Source organism: Pituophis catenifer, unplaced genomic scaffold (assembly GCF_029215685.1).
Source record: "Pituophis catenifer annectens isolate HBS135680 unplaced genomic scaffold, rPitCat1.0.hap2 SCAF_2, whole genome shotgun sequence".
Lineage (NCBI taxonomy): Eukaryota > Metazoa > Chordata > Lepidosauria > Squamata > Colubridae > Pituophis > Pituophis catenifer.
In genome coordinates, this window is record NW_027256882.1 from 276357453 (window position 1) to 276371617 (window position 14165).

At 43.7% G+C, this 14165-nt stretch overlaps 1 protein-coding gene across 1 annotated transcript; it reads left to right on the top strand.

The window, feature by feature from the left end:
- Positions 1-403: 403 nt before the first annotated feature.
- CAPSL (calcyphosine like) lies at positions 404-10050 on the top strand. Its single transcript, XM_070935948.1, has 4 exons — positions 404-540; positions 4611-4788; positions 7842-8051; positions 9949-10050. The coding sequence occupies exons 1-4, from the start codon at positions 404-406 to the stop codon at positions 10048-10050; spliced, it is 627 nt and encodes a 208-aa protein (XP_070792049.1).
- The last annotated feature ends 4115 nt before the right edge of the window (positions 10051-14165 follow it).

Genomic DNA, 14165 nt, shown 5'->3' on the forward strand with positions numbered 1-14165 from the left:
ATGTGATGAACGATTGAGGGGACTACATATGTTTTGTCTAATAAAGAGAAGGACTAGCGGTGATATGATAGCCATCTTCCAGTACTTGAAGAGCTGTCATGGAGAAGAGGGGGGTTTGAGTTATTCTCCAAAGCACCTGAGGGCAGGACAAAAACTTATGGGTGGAAGACCATAACAGAGATCCAACCTAGAAGGAAGGAGACATTTTCTGAGAGTGAGAACGATTAATCAGTGGAACAGCTTACCTCCAGAAGTTGTGGGTGCTCCATCAAGGGAGGTTATCAAGAAGAGACTGAACAGCCATTTGTCATGGCAAGAGGTTGGGTAGAAACCTCCAAGGTCCTTTCCAAAACTTTCATTCTTTCTTCCATGTTCTAAGATGACTGACTTCCCTTTTTTCTAGATGCCGGGCACTGCACGACATGACAGGGAAATGGCCATCCAAGCCAAGAAAAACCTTACCCGCACCACCGATCCAATCGAGAAGCTACGCCTCCAGTGCCTGGCAAGGGGCTCAGCAGGCATCAAAGGCCTGGGCAGGTAAATGGATCCATGAAATAGCTGAGGAAGACAAGTCTGGTGGCAGCCAGACACACACACAGAGTGGTGGAGCCTGCATCCCTAAACTAACTAGTTCAGCCTCTTTTCAGCTTTATTTCAAATCTCCCAGAGAGTTTAAGACCATGAACCAGCCACTCTGTCTGGGGGTGAGTGAGGATCTGCTCTTTAGCTGGACTTTTTTCTTCACACTCTTATGCCCTCTTTGCACTCATGTTTTCTTTCACATTTTTAACACATTCAAGAAACATGATTAAGAAAAAGGTAAGAAGACCTGAATGGAAAGGGAGGGAGGGAGGGAGGGAAGAAGGAGGGAGGGAGGGAAGGAAGGAAGGAGGGAGGGAGGAGGGAGGAAGGAAGGAAGGGAAGGAAGGAAGGAGGGAGGGGGAGGAAAGGGAAGAAGGGAGGGAGGGAGGGAGGGAGGGAGGAAGGAAGGAAGGAAGGAAGGAAGGAAGGAAGGAAGGAAGGAAGGAAGGAAGGAAGGAAGGAAGGAAAGAAGGAAGGATTCTAGTGCTACTACTCTCTATCTGGATGGAAAATTCCAGATGATGACAAGATGATAACAAAGACATCTAGAAACAAATTATCCTTGCAGCATACCATCTAGTGAAAAAAAATTCTGTGGTCAAAGGAGATTAATTGCATGATAAGGTTTTTATCTGGAAACTCTAAAAAAAGTTTCAGAATGACAGAACTGTGTGTTCTGTGACTAATTTGTGCTTTTTGTGTATTGAACTGTATTTAACCGGTACTTTTTAGTATTTAAAGGTGCTTTTTCAAGTGGCAACTGGACCATTTTTTTTCCTCGCTTCTTGAATGAGAAGCGAAATGTCTTCAAAGAAAAACCAGAAAGTCCAGTTGCCTCTTGGAAAAAACACCTTTGGGACAACCATGACTGGATGACTAAGAATCTCCATAGACATTGAACTGTATTTAACTTTTTTAGATAAATGTGTAAGTCATTCTATCATCTTGGTTTCTAGACTAGAAAGAGAGAAATAAATACATCATGTTCAATGTGAGTGATTAAAAACACAGCAGTCAGTAGAAATCCAGTGAAAGGGAAAATATCTTAAAATAGCCTAACAAAAGTTGCTCCTTGTGTAACCAAAAAAATATATATAAATAAATAAGGCTATGCAAGCAAACAACTTAATAGGGAAAATTCCATAAAAAGGGTATTAAAATTGAAATTAATAAAATTGACATTTATTCACCTAATTTATAGTATAGCACTTCTCAAACAGGATATAAAGCCAATCCCAATGGATGGGTAGGTTTATATAGGACAGGGGTGTCAAACTCAAGGCCCGGGGGCCCGATCTGGCCCTTGGGGTCCTTAGATCTGGCCCATGGGGCCTCCCTGGAAACAGCAGTGGACTGGCCCGTGGTGCCTCTGCCAGCAAACACGGAGCTTGGGAAGGCCGTGCACGGTCCTCCCAAGCTCCATTTTCTGCTACGATGGCCTCCTACAACTCTGTCAGTGAAAACAGAGCTCAGTTTTCTCTGGCAGAGTGCTCGGGCCACCACATGTGTCTTCGACATGAATGACATTGAGCTAGCCATGCCCACCCTGGCCACAACCACCTCCCCCCACCCCGAAGTCAAACACAACCCTGATGCGGCCCTCAATGAAATAAAGTTTGACACCCCTGATATAGGAGAACAGAAAATGATCCTTGAGATACTCCAACCAAAGGCATTATTACTGTTACACATTAAAAGCAAACATGTTAATTATGCCTAGAAACAGAACTACTCCAAAATTGGCACAACCTGTTCCATATGACCCATCTCAGTTAGCAATTGTTGTATTTTCAAGTAACCGCAGTACTTAAGCTATTTTCTAAAGACCGACTCACATTTTTACTGTTGAGATGTGGTGCTGGCGACCAGCTTAACTGGCTTCAAATAAATTTTGGGCCAATTCATGGAAGTCATGGGACTCCTTGCTGGCAAGGTGATTGCTTCTGAGGACCATCTGGTGGAACACTTGTGGACTTCCTTGGGCCGTTGGCTGGTCATTGTGATGGAATGTATCCCTGGAGAAGCAGTGGGGGAGACTCTTGGTAGCATAGAGATTTCCTAGGGAGGAGGAGAGAAGCCTGAATTAAGAGACTGCGCAGTCCCAAGTTACATGTGGGGTGTAGGGAGAGGAGAGGTTCAGGGTAGCCACATCTTAGAATCTCTTTGGATACATCTATCAGGTGGAAGATTATAGTTTTAGTTTGGCAAGATTCTGTCCTTTAGGTGTAAACAAATAAAAGATTGTACCAGTGGTAGGATTCAAATTTTTTTACTACCAGTTCTGTGGGCGTGGCTTGGTGGGCATGGCATGGCTTGGTAGCCATGGCAGGGGAAGGATACTGTAAGATCTCCTTTCTCTCCCAATCAACTGGGACTTCAGAGGCAGAGAATAGATGGGGATGGGGACAGTCAGAGGTGATATTTACCGGCTTTCCAAACTACTCAAAATTTCCACTAAAGGTTCTCCAGAACTGGTCAGAATCTGCTGAATACCACCTCTGGATTGTACTCAATTAGAATTCAATGTGTCTTTCATGGGCTTGGACCTCACAGTCACTGTGAGAACAGACTAAATGGGCTAGAAGTCTAATCTATCAGGGCACTGCTTATTTTCTAATAGACCCATCTAGTAGTCAGCTAAATCAGATGTTCCCAGTTCAAATCAAAAATAATTTGCCCAAGCAGTCTGTGCCCAGGAAGATTGCAATTAGCTCCTCAGCAAGAATAGCAAAAGTAGCTCAAGCCAAGGGTATGTAAAAATTAGAAATAAGAGTTACATTCATATTCAGGATTGCTGATCTGAGCAGTGTGGTGGCCTATAGGTGGAGCTCTTGCCTCGCAATCAAGAGGCTGTAAGTTTGATCCTAGGTAGTGGTAGATATTTCTCTCTCTGGGTGCAAAGAGAAAATGTCTGCTGTGAGCTTCGCATAGGTGTCAGGAAGGGCATCCGGACAGTAAATGCTCAGCTCCATTCAGTTGCCCTGACTCCACTCCAATGCAAGGGATTACAGGGTCATTAAAAGAAAAGGGGAAAAAAACCCAGATTTACCGATCTAACTTTTCAAGGGAAAAGCCATTATATCCACATGTAGCTGAATCCTCCAAATGGGTCATTTGTCCGTGCCACAGCGATCTTATTTCAACTGGTTTTTCAATTTATTGGTTGCTAGTTCAATTTTTCATACATGTGCATGTAACTGTCCAAATGCTGCTCTTTGGGCCCAATTCAGTGATGTGTAGGTTGACACATGTTTACTATATCTGTACAGACTTCCTTTTTGATTAAGAGTAAAAATACCACTCTATATCAGGTAAAGATGGGTTTTGTTATGTATGAGTTGCTCAAATTAGTTGCTATAGAAGTAACATAAACATTCAAACTGTACAATGTTTACCACCCGAAGATGTGAACTCTCATTGTAAAATTTGGAAAGGGGGTCAGATACAAAGGAATTGCTATGCAGCCAAATCAGTGGTGGGTTCTTCCCGGTTCGGTCCGGTTCGGCCGAGCCGGTAGCGGTGACGATATGACGTCACCGAACCGGTTCTCCCCCCCGCCACATTATTCTTACCTTTTATTTGGTCCCACCCCCAATCTATTGCTGCCTCCTGAGTCCCAGCTGATGACTAGAGGGAAAAAAACTGTTTAAACTCTTGCTGTGGGGCTTCAAAGGGCCGTCCTACAGCTGATCAGTGTTAAAAGCAAATGAGTCGGGTCGTAAGTGCGAGGACTGGTTGTAAGTGCGAGGACCTTCCAGAAATGACTCTGACCAGCTAGCCACCCCCACCTAGTCACACGACATCCAAGCCACACCCACAAAATAAGCCACGCCCACAGAACCGGTAGTAAAAAAATTTAGAACCCACCCCTGAGCCGAATGTCTTAATATACTGTATCTCAGAAGCAAGGCTCCTCTTGTTTTCCTTAAAGGCATCTTTCCTAGATTTGTACATCATTGTCCTATTTTTTCTTCCTCTTTGATCTTTGTAACTCTTTTCTTTACAGTCAACCTTCTTTTCTTCAGGGTTTTCCGCATCATGGATGACAACAATAGCAGGACCCTCGATTTCAAAGAGTTCGTGAAAGGGCTCCATGATTATGCTGTGCTGATCGAGAAAGACGAAGCCGAAAAGATTTTCCAAACCTTTGATAAAGATGGGAACGGAACAATTGACTTTGATGAATTTCTCCTGACATTAAGAGTGAGTTTTAAGCAGCAACGACAAAAAATAGTTTCCCACATTATTGCACTAACATGCTATGTCATAACCAACTCTACTATGGTGTGTGGGAAAGACCTTGGGAGACCAGGTGAAGAGATGCTGCCCAGGGAACGGTTAGATAAGAGACAGCAGAGCCACACTGGATAGTAGGCAGAGCAAAAAGCTCAGAAGGGACCCTCCCTAGTTCTCCCTGTAAAGGAGATAGTACAGGGGTCCCCAACCTCCAGGCCATGGCCCACTACCAGGCCGTGTCCTATTAAGAATTGGGCCATATGAGTGGCTGGCTGGCGCGCATGTGCACGGGCAGCTCAACATGCCGAAGTGGTGGGCTGGGGGCACTCACACATGTGCCTGCCAGCCCGCTGCTCATGCTGGGCCATAGGGGCTGCGTCAGGGGTGAAATCCAGCAGGTTCTGACAGGTTCTGGAGAACTGGTAGCGGAAATTTTGAGTAGTTTGGAGAACCGGCAAATATCACCTCTGGCTGGCCCTAGAGTGGGGAGGGAATAGGGATTTTGCAGTATCCTTCCCCTGGAGTGGGGTTAGAATGCGGATTTTGCAGTATCCTTTCCCTGGAGTGGGGTTGGAATGGAAATTTTGCAGTATCCTTTCCCTGGAGTGAGGTTGGAATGGAGATTTTGCAATATCCTTCCCCTGGAGTGGGGAGAGAATGGGGATTTTGCAGTATCCTTCTCGTGGAGTGGGGTTGGAATGGAGATTTTGCAGTATCCTTCCCCTGGAGTGGGGAGGGAATGGGGATTTTGCAGTATCCTTCCCCTGTCACACACACCAAGCCACACCACACACACCAAGACACGCCCACATAGCCGGTAGTAAAAAAAAATTGGATTTCACCACTAGGCTGCATGCGCGCACACTAATGTGGCCCAGGTCCCCTCCCCTCCCCAGCCAGAAAGGTTGGGACTGCTGAGATAGTAGGAAAAAAAATGTACTTTCAGATTTGCAAGTTGCTGTTAACATACAATAGCTTTACAATGAAGTAGAATTAACTCATCTGGTTATGTTTCCTGTCTCGTCTACCTGGTAAAGATAACAAAATCAGTGCATTTACTGGACAAACATGTTTATTGGTATGGGGAAATAACTTGGGGAAATCCCTGATAGGTGCTGCTGGGAACACCCTAACTGGAGCATTTCCACGTCAGTGTTAAATGCTGACACTCTTTCTGGGTACAGAAGACTTAGTGCTTCACACACGCTGAAGTCTGCCAAGAAGTGCTAATTGCAATGGAAATGAGCTCTCCACATTTGAGTCAAGGTCATGCAGAACAAAGTCAGGGCAGATCTGATCCAGGCATTTGCTCTGTGCAATGCTAATTGATTGGAGATCGGTGCTATTGTGAATCTGTTTCCACCTACATTTCCTATCAGTTAATAAAAGATGTTTGTTCTAAGGAAAGGAAGGACAAATATATACTCAGCGGAATTAACGAATATACAGCAGCTTAAAAGAAACCATATTTTTTTTCTAAATAAAAAAGTATGGATAGGAAGTAGCAATTAAATGAGATTTTAATTCACTGGTTGATTGGCCTCTCAGATGGATTGCAGTTATGTAGGGAGATTTAGATAGCAGGTGTCTACCTGATAACCAGTACCTGATAACATGAAAATATCAGACAAAAATGTTAGAGCCTTTAACGTCAAACACTACACTAGCTTTTGACTCCATCAGACACAGTAGATTGAGGCAGTAGGTAAAATATTATCTATTATTGCTTATATGCTGTACTTATCATTTTTGAAATCTCCGTTTGCTGCCTGGAGTTGCATCTGTGAGATGGACAGCCATATAAATCAGTTTCAATTAAAAAAAAAAAAAGAAATATTGCTTAACGCATTGTAAGCCGCCCTGACTCTCCGGAGAAGGGCAGCATATAAATCAAATTAAAAAAAGAAAAGTCCTGTTGTAGCCCCTTGGCAATCCCGCTCATGCTTTTTCTATATCTCCCCCCATCTCTATCCATTCTGCTTTCCATCTTCTTCTTTCAGCCTTCAGGCTTAAAGCGAGTGGCACACAAATATTATCCAGACGATGCCAGCAGTGCTTCTTCCGCCCACCCACCAACTCAAAACGGTTGTTCTCAGTTAGAAGGGAATTGATCCTGAGTAGCCAAATCCCAAGGGGCAACCAGTGGATAGCAGTGGAATATAAGCCAGGAGACCATTGCTCTTTTCAAATACAAATAAAATGATAGCAAACTTCTGGAGAAGGTTTGGTAGCCAAATGCATCAGATTATGCAATACAGCACAAGTTCACAGATGATCAGTGAGTGACCTGTGCATACCTCCAGAGGTGGGATTACCTTCCCTACCGGTTCACAAATGTGAGTGTGTGCGCATGCGCAAGGCCTTCCGCACATGCTCTTTGCTCGCGCATTACATCCGGGCGAGTGGGCAGAGCGTCCCACAGTCGCTACTACCGGTTCGCCTGAACTGGACCAGAACCGGCTGAATCCCTCCTCCCATCTGATGTATTTCCTCCATTTTGGCTTACAAATAATATGGTGCACACCATTGTAAACAACTGAAGTGATCCAGCTGCCCCAAAGCATCATTTTGGAAGGTATGAAATTAGCCCAGAGGCAAATAATGATTTGCTCATAGCTAGGGAGATTCTCAGTCATCCAGGTCATGGTTGTCCCAAAGGTGCTTTTTTTCAAGAGGCAACTGGACTTTCTGGTTTTTCTTTGAAGACATTTCGCTTCTCATCCAAGAAGCTTCTTCAACTCTGACAGGAGAGTGGGGAATGAAAGGAGTTATATTCCTTGCTGAAGAAGCTTCTTGGATGAGAAGCGAAATGTCTTCAAAGAAAAACCAGGAAGTCCAGTTGCCTCTTAAAAAAACACCTTTGGGATTTGCACATAGGTTCCTCTGCTTTAATTTAGTTATGTCTTATTTTTCTACATTGCATCCACTGTTCTTCAGCACTGTTCTTTCTTTTCTAATAGGATAAGGCTGGGAAGAAAGTGGCCTTAAAATAATATTGCTTTATGCTTTTTTTTTCCTAGCCTCCTATGTCCAATGCAAGGAAAGAAGTCATCATGCAAGCTTTTCGAAAGCTAGATAAAACAGGGGACGGAGTCATCACCATTGAAGATCTGCAAGGGGTCTACAATGTAAAACATCACCCCAAGTACCAAAATGGAGAATGGAGTGAAGACCAAGTTTTTAGGACTTTCCTGGACAACTTTGATTCCCCCTATGATAAAGATGGACAGGTAAGTGAGAAGGAGATTAAAAGCAAACCAAAACTACAGTAAGTCAATCATGTCAGACATTCTATAGGCTCTGTTGATTTTTTTTTTTTTTGAGGGATTTGCTGAATTTATCAACAGAAATCTTTTCTCTTTGTCCTCTTCCTTCGCAGCCACTGGACATAGTAAGAAGGCATCGCGCACTGTATATTGATACTCAATAGTTCTGTCTCTTTCTATTCCCCCAAAGCCCTAAAATGCAACTTATTCCTAAAGGAAAATGGAATATATCTTACATTTCAAAAGAAATCACTGAGATTATGCAAACTACATTTCTATCTCTAACGATGTTTAATTTTGTTCTAGAATTGTGAAATTAAATCCAAACTCTTTGTGTTTTTAATAGGAAAAATGTATGGGCAAGGATTAGGGAGGGCTCGTATATTATGCAGTCAATGTGGCAAGTTTCTTTGGATCTTGCATTCCAGTAAAACACATTTCACTTATTTCTTTCAATGGGATTGTTCCTATAAGACAGGGGTGGGTTCTACTTACCTTTACTACTGGTTCGCAATGGGATCGCGCACGCACGCATGTGAGCGAAGCGAGCACATGCGCCTTGCTTCTGCACATGTGCAGATCGCCGATGATGACATCCGGGACGGTGGGCGGGGCCTCCCATCGGTTTTACTACCGGTTCTTACGAACCGGTCCGAACCTGGGACAACCCACCACTGCTATAAGAGCAGTGCAATTGAATTGGCAAACCCAGGCAGTTTTTTAATATCAAAGTCCTATGAGACTTCTAGATCCAGACAGACAGGCAGGTGCTAGCCAATCAACCAGACATTGTGGTAGTAGACAAAGACCAGAAGAATATTTAATACCATTTTATAATGCCTTGATAAGGCCACACGTGGAATACTGCATTCAGTTTTGGTCACCACGATGTAAAAAAGATGTGGAGACTCTAGAAAGAGTGCAGAGAAGAGCAACCAAGATGATTAGGGGACTGGAGGCTAAAACATATGAAGAACAGTTGCAGGAACTGGGTATGTCTAGTTTAATGAAACGAAGGACTGGGGTGACATGATAGCAATGTTCTAATATCTCAGGGGTTGCCACAAAGAAGAGGGAGTCAAGCTATTCTCCAAAGCATCTGAGGGCAGGACAAGAAGCAGTGGGTGGAAACTAATCAAGGAGAGAAGCAACCTAGAACTAAGTAGAAATTCCCTGACAGTTAGAACAATGAATCAGTGGAACAACTTGCCTCCAGAAGTTGTGAATGCTCCAACACTGGAAGTTTTAAAGAAAAAATTGGATAACCATTTGTCTGAAGTGGTTTAGGGTTTCCTGCCTAAGCAGGGGGTTGGACTAGAAGACATCCAAGGTCCCTTCCAACTCTGTTACTGTTAAATGGTGGTGACAGGTGTAGCATGCCAAGCAACAGCAACATCAGGAAGGTTTGAGGAATGGAGAAGTACCAGGGCCTGAAGGAGCAATTGGAGATGATGTGGAAAATAAAGGCCAAAGTACTCCCAATCTTAATACTGCACTCTTCTGGACAGAGAGCCCCGACATTGTTCCTGGGATCTGTTGGAGCCACTTTCCCAGTTTAGGAGTCACAACCCCAAATGCTCCTATCATTTCCTTAAGCTGGGAAAATGGCTCCAACAGATCCCAGGAACAACATCCAGGACAGTGTAGTGCTAAGAGCAGCTAAGATACTGTGCAGAACTCTCAAACTCCTAGGTCTGAGATTGAGATAGAGGCCCGAGATTGAGGAACATATCACTCCTAGGGGTAGAAAGGGAATCTCCCCATAGAACATCATGTAGCATTTAATTCTTGCACGCAAATAGTTTACACATTTTATTTAAATAAAAACTTTATTTTTCTTTTTCAACCTCTTCTATCGTAGGTCACAACAGAGGAATTCATGAACTATTATGCTGGCGTCAGTGCTTCAATCGATACCGATGTCTATTTCATTGTGATGATGAAAAATGCTTGGAAAATCTGATATCCTAAAACGACTCTGTTATTCTTGTGCTTTTGCTCTAAACATCTCCTTCAGCCAACAGGCAGGACAGTGGTTATACTAGATGGAATGACATTGGCAGCCTTTACCAAAAGAAATTAAAATATCTTATTGTTACTGTGATCACTGTGTCCATTGTGTTAGCTCCACCAATGTCAGGGAAGAATTGATTTTTCAACAAGCAAGATTTCTCGGTGCAAATAACATGGCAAATAGGTTAATAATATTCCCAAGAACAAATGGTGGTGGGATCAGAGGTTTATTTAAAAACCTTTCTCCAGCTGCAAGCCTAGTATTGGAAATGCTACTTAAGCTATCCAGTCTGTCTTGCTCTTCTCGGCTGGAACTCAAAATATCTCCATCAGAGGACCTCCCAACCTCAACTTGAATGTATCTCATGAAATACTTAGATAATTGCCACCTGTTAGGGAGCTTTTTGATGACATTCAATTAGACTTCTATCTAGAACAGGGGTGGGTTCCACTTACCTTTACTACCGGTTCACAGCGGGAGCGCGCACGCTTCTGTGCATGCGCAGATCACCCATGATGATATCATGGTGGGTGGGTGGGTGGAGCTTCCCACCAGATTTACTACCGGTTCTATAGAACCGGACCGAACCGGGAGCAACTCACCACTGATCCAGAAATCTGGTGGGATTCAGCTGGTTCTGGCTCGTTCAGGCGAACCGGTAGTTAAATTGCTGGCTGGCCTTGCCCCACCCCTCCACTCCCCTTCCAGGCCTACCCACGCTCCCAATTTTGGCCCAATTTTGGCTCCCCTTCCAGGAATACCCACACTCCCAAGTTTGGCTCCCAGGTATTTTGGCTCCCAATTTTGGCTCTCCTAGTAGGGAGGCCTACTAGGCCCAAAACGGGGCATGGTGTGTGTGTGTGCGACACACACACACACACACACACACACACACACAGCCTGTTTTTGCTCCCAGGAGGCTGCAGGGAGCTTCCTAGGCCCAAAACGGGGCGTGGGGGGGGCAGTGTGTCTCCCCCCACCAGCACATTTTTACTCCCAGGCGGGTGCAGGAGGCCGAGTGCTGCCTGTCACCCTTGGCCACGCCTACCATGGCCACACCCATCTAGCTGGTCATTAGGGCAGAGAACCAGTTTTTAAATTATTTGAATCATACCACTACTTCTGTCCTACCTCTGCAGCTATATTTACAGTATCTTATTTTCCTTCCCCAAAATACTTGGTAGAAGTTGAGGAGAAATCATGTAGGAAGAAAAGAGGATTTATTTATTTATTTATTGAAAGAAGTTCAGAAAACTATAGAACCAGGAACTGTAAATTGTATCTAGTGGCTTCATTATTGTGCCATAGTTTTGAAAGTCGCTCAACAAATTTTTGCTAGTCCTTCAAATCCATTTAAATCTCAAAAATTCTTTGTGTGACATAGTGCATGGTATAGCCCAGAGGGGAATAGTTAAATCAATTCAACGCCTGCCCCTTTTGCAAAGACAAATGTATCATTGGGTACAATCCACTATTCATTTGCAAGTTGTTCTAAGTAAATGAACAACATAATGCAATGGAAATATCTCTCTTTAAGCGCTTAAGTGAAAGTGGACTTCATGTACAATTTTGATAAATTCCAGATACCTTTTCTGTAGAACCCCTGGCCTTGAAGAGCTTCTAAAGCTAATGCATTGTTTATGATCATCTAACATATAATGGTTCATGTGTTCAATTCCCAATAGAGGGTTTAGAGCCCATGGAGTAAAATCTGGTTATATAGCTGGTCCCTGACATAGGACCACAATTGGGACCAGAATTTCCATTGCTAAGTAAGACAGTTATTAAGGGAGTCATGCAGAGGTGGGTTTCAGCAGGTTCTGACCAGTTCTGGAGAACTGGTAGCAGAAATTTTGAGTAGTTCGGAGAACCCGTAGTAAAAATTCTGACTGGCCCCGCCCCCCTCTATTCTCTGCCTCCCAAGTCCCAACTGATTGGGAGGAAATTGGGATTTTGCAGTATCCTTCCCCTGTAGTTGGATGGGAATGGAGATTTTACAGTATCTTTCCCCTGCCACGCCCACCAAGCCATGCCCACCAAGCCACACCACAGAACCGGTAGTAAAAAATGTTGAAACCCACCACTGGAGTCATGCCCAATTTTACGATCCTTTTGCCATGGTTGTTAAGTGAATTGCTACAGTTGTTAAGTGAACCATGAAGTTGTTAGTGAATTTGGCTCCCCCCCATTGACTTCGCTTGCCAGAAGCTGGTTGGTAAGATCACAAATGGTGGTTATATGATCCCACGCCCTGCAACCATCGTAGATACACGCTAGTTGTCCGTACTCAAATTTTGATCAGGTGACCGTGGGGATGCTGCGAGGGTCATGAGTCATTTTTTTTCAGTGTCATTGTAACTTTATGTGGTCACTGAACAAATGATTGCAAATTGAAGATTACCGGTGCACAACAGATGGGTAAGGGAATCCTCAGTCTACATTTTTTTCTTTATTCAAAGTCTTGTAAATAGTTAGGACAAGATGGATAGATTTTAATCATTGGTTACACCCTAGTCTCCTGATGGTGAACCTATGGCACGCGTGCCAGAGTTGGCATGTGGAGCCATATCTGTGGGCAAGCGAGCGTTGCCCTATCTCAGCTCCAGCATGCATGCATGCACCGGCTGGCTGATTTTTGGGTCTTCCGGGCCCACTGGAAGTTGGGAAACTGGCCGTTTCTGGCCTCTGGAGGGCCTCAGGGGGATGGGGGAGGCCATTTTCGCCCTCTCCAGGCTCCAAGAAAGCCTCTGGAGCCTGGGGAGGGAAAAAAACAGGTGTACCGGGCCCACCGGTAACCTTTTTGCCGTCACATGCCAAAAGCAAGGAAAGCATGGGTGGGTGGGGTCACGTGCACATGTATGTGGGGGGCATGGTGTTGGGGGCGTTGAATTATGGGTGTGGGCACACGCGTGCACAACCCCCCCACTTACGCTCCTGCTTTTGGCAAAAAGGTTAGCCATCACTGCCCTAGTCCATAATTTTGTTGGCAATAAATATTTGGCTACAATGATTTACTACCTTCTGTTTAGGCAAGACAAATGGAAGAAAGCTGTAGGTATTATTCATAAATAATGCTCATGGATTAAAATTAAATCTACTGGCTAACATTGACTTTCTTAATGACTTTATTTAAATGCCACGTCAGCATCCAATTCAAAGACATTTATTATAGTTATACAAACATAACTATTATTCCATCAAAATAAAAAATTAACCATATGAAACCACTCCTTATAAAAATGAAACATAGCAGTGAATAACATGATAAGTACAAGGCTAGATTATACATCTATTGAAAAAATATAGGATACATCATGATAAAAAAATTTTTTAAATTGTTTTAGCATTCCTTGAATATTTCTTGGAGAAAGCTAAATCAAAAGCAGCAGTGAAATTATATAATGGAATTCAAGTGTTAACTGGAATAGTTATAGATATTAATGCAGGGGTACCCAACCCCCAGTCCCTGGCCCGGCCCTGGCCTGCGGCTTGCCAGAAATCAGGCAGCACAAATAAGCAAAGTCCCATCCACGGGATGCAAGCAGCACATAAAACCATGCCCCACCCCCACCCCACCTGGTCCGCAGGAAAACCTCTCTCCACAGAACCAGTCCCTGATGCTCAAAAGGTTGGGGAAGGCACTATATTGATGAACTGATCACTATAGCTAGTAATATAGACATACTATATTATTACAGGCAAAATAAAATACTACTTCACATAACATACAGTTTATATTATTCATATCCACAAGGCATTGTATGGACCAAGACATGGAGTGGCCTTAAGGAGGGAAGTTCTCAAATTAAGACAGGAGAAAAATCTACCAATCCCAATAACAACACAGAACTTCTTGGGGAGCAGCAAATATTGGGGAGCAGCAAAAAGGATGGACTACACTATTGTCCCTTTTCTGAATGTTCAGAGCTTCTTCCTAGTTACTCTGGAAAAAAGGATGCTACATTGCTGGACTTTGCTCCAATTCAGCCAGTTTTATTTTTCATTAAACGGTCAGGAATCACAAGATACATCCACAAGATCAAGTGCTCCAGCATTGTCTGATT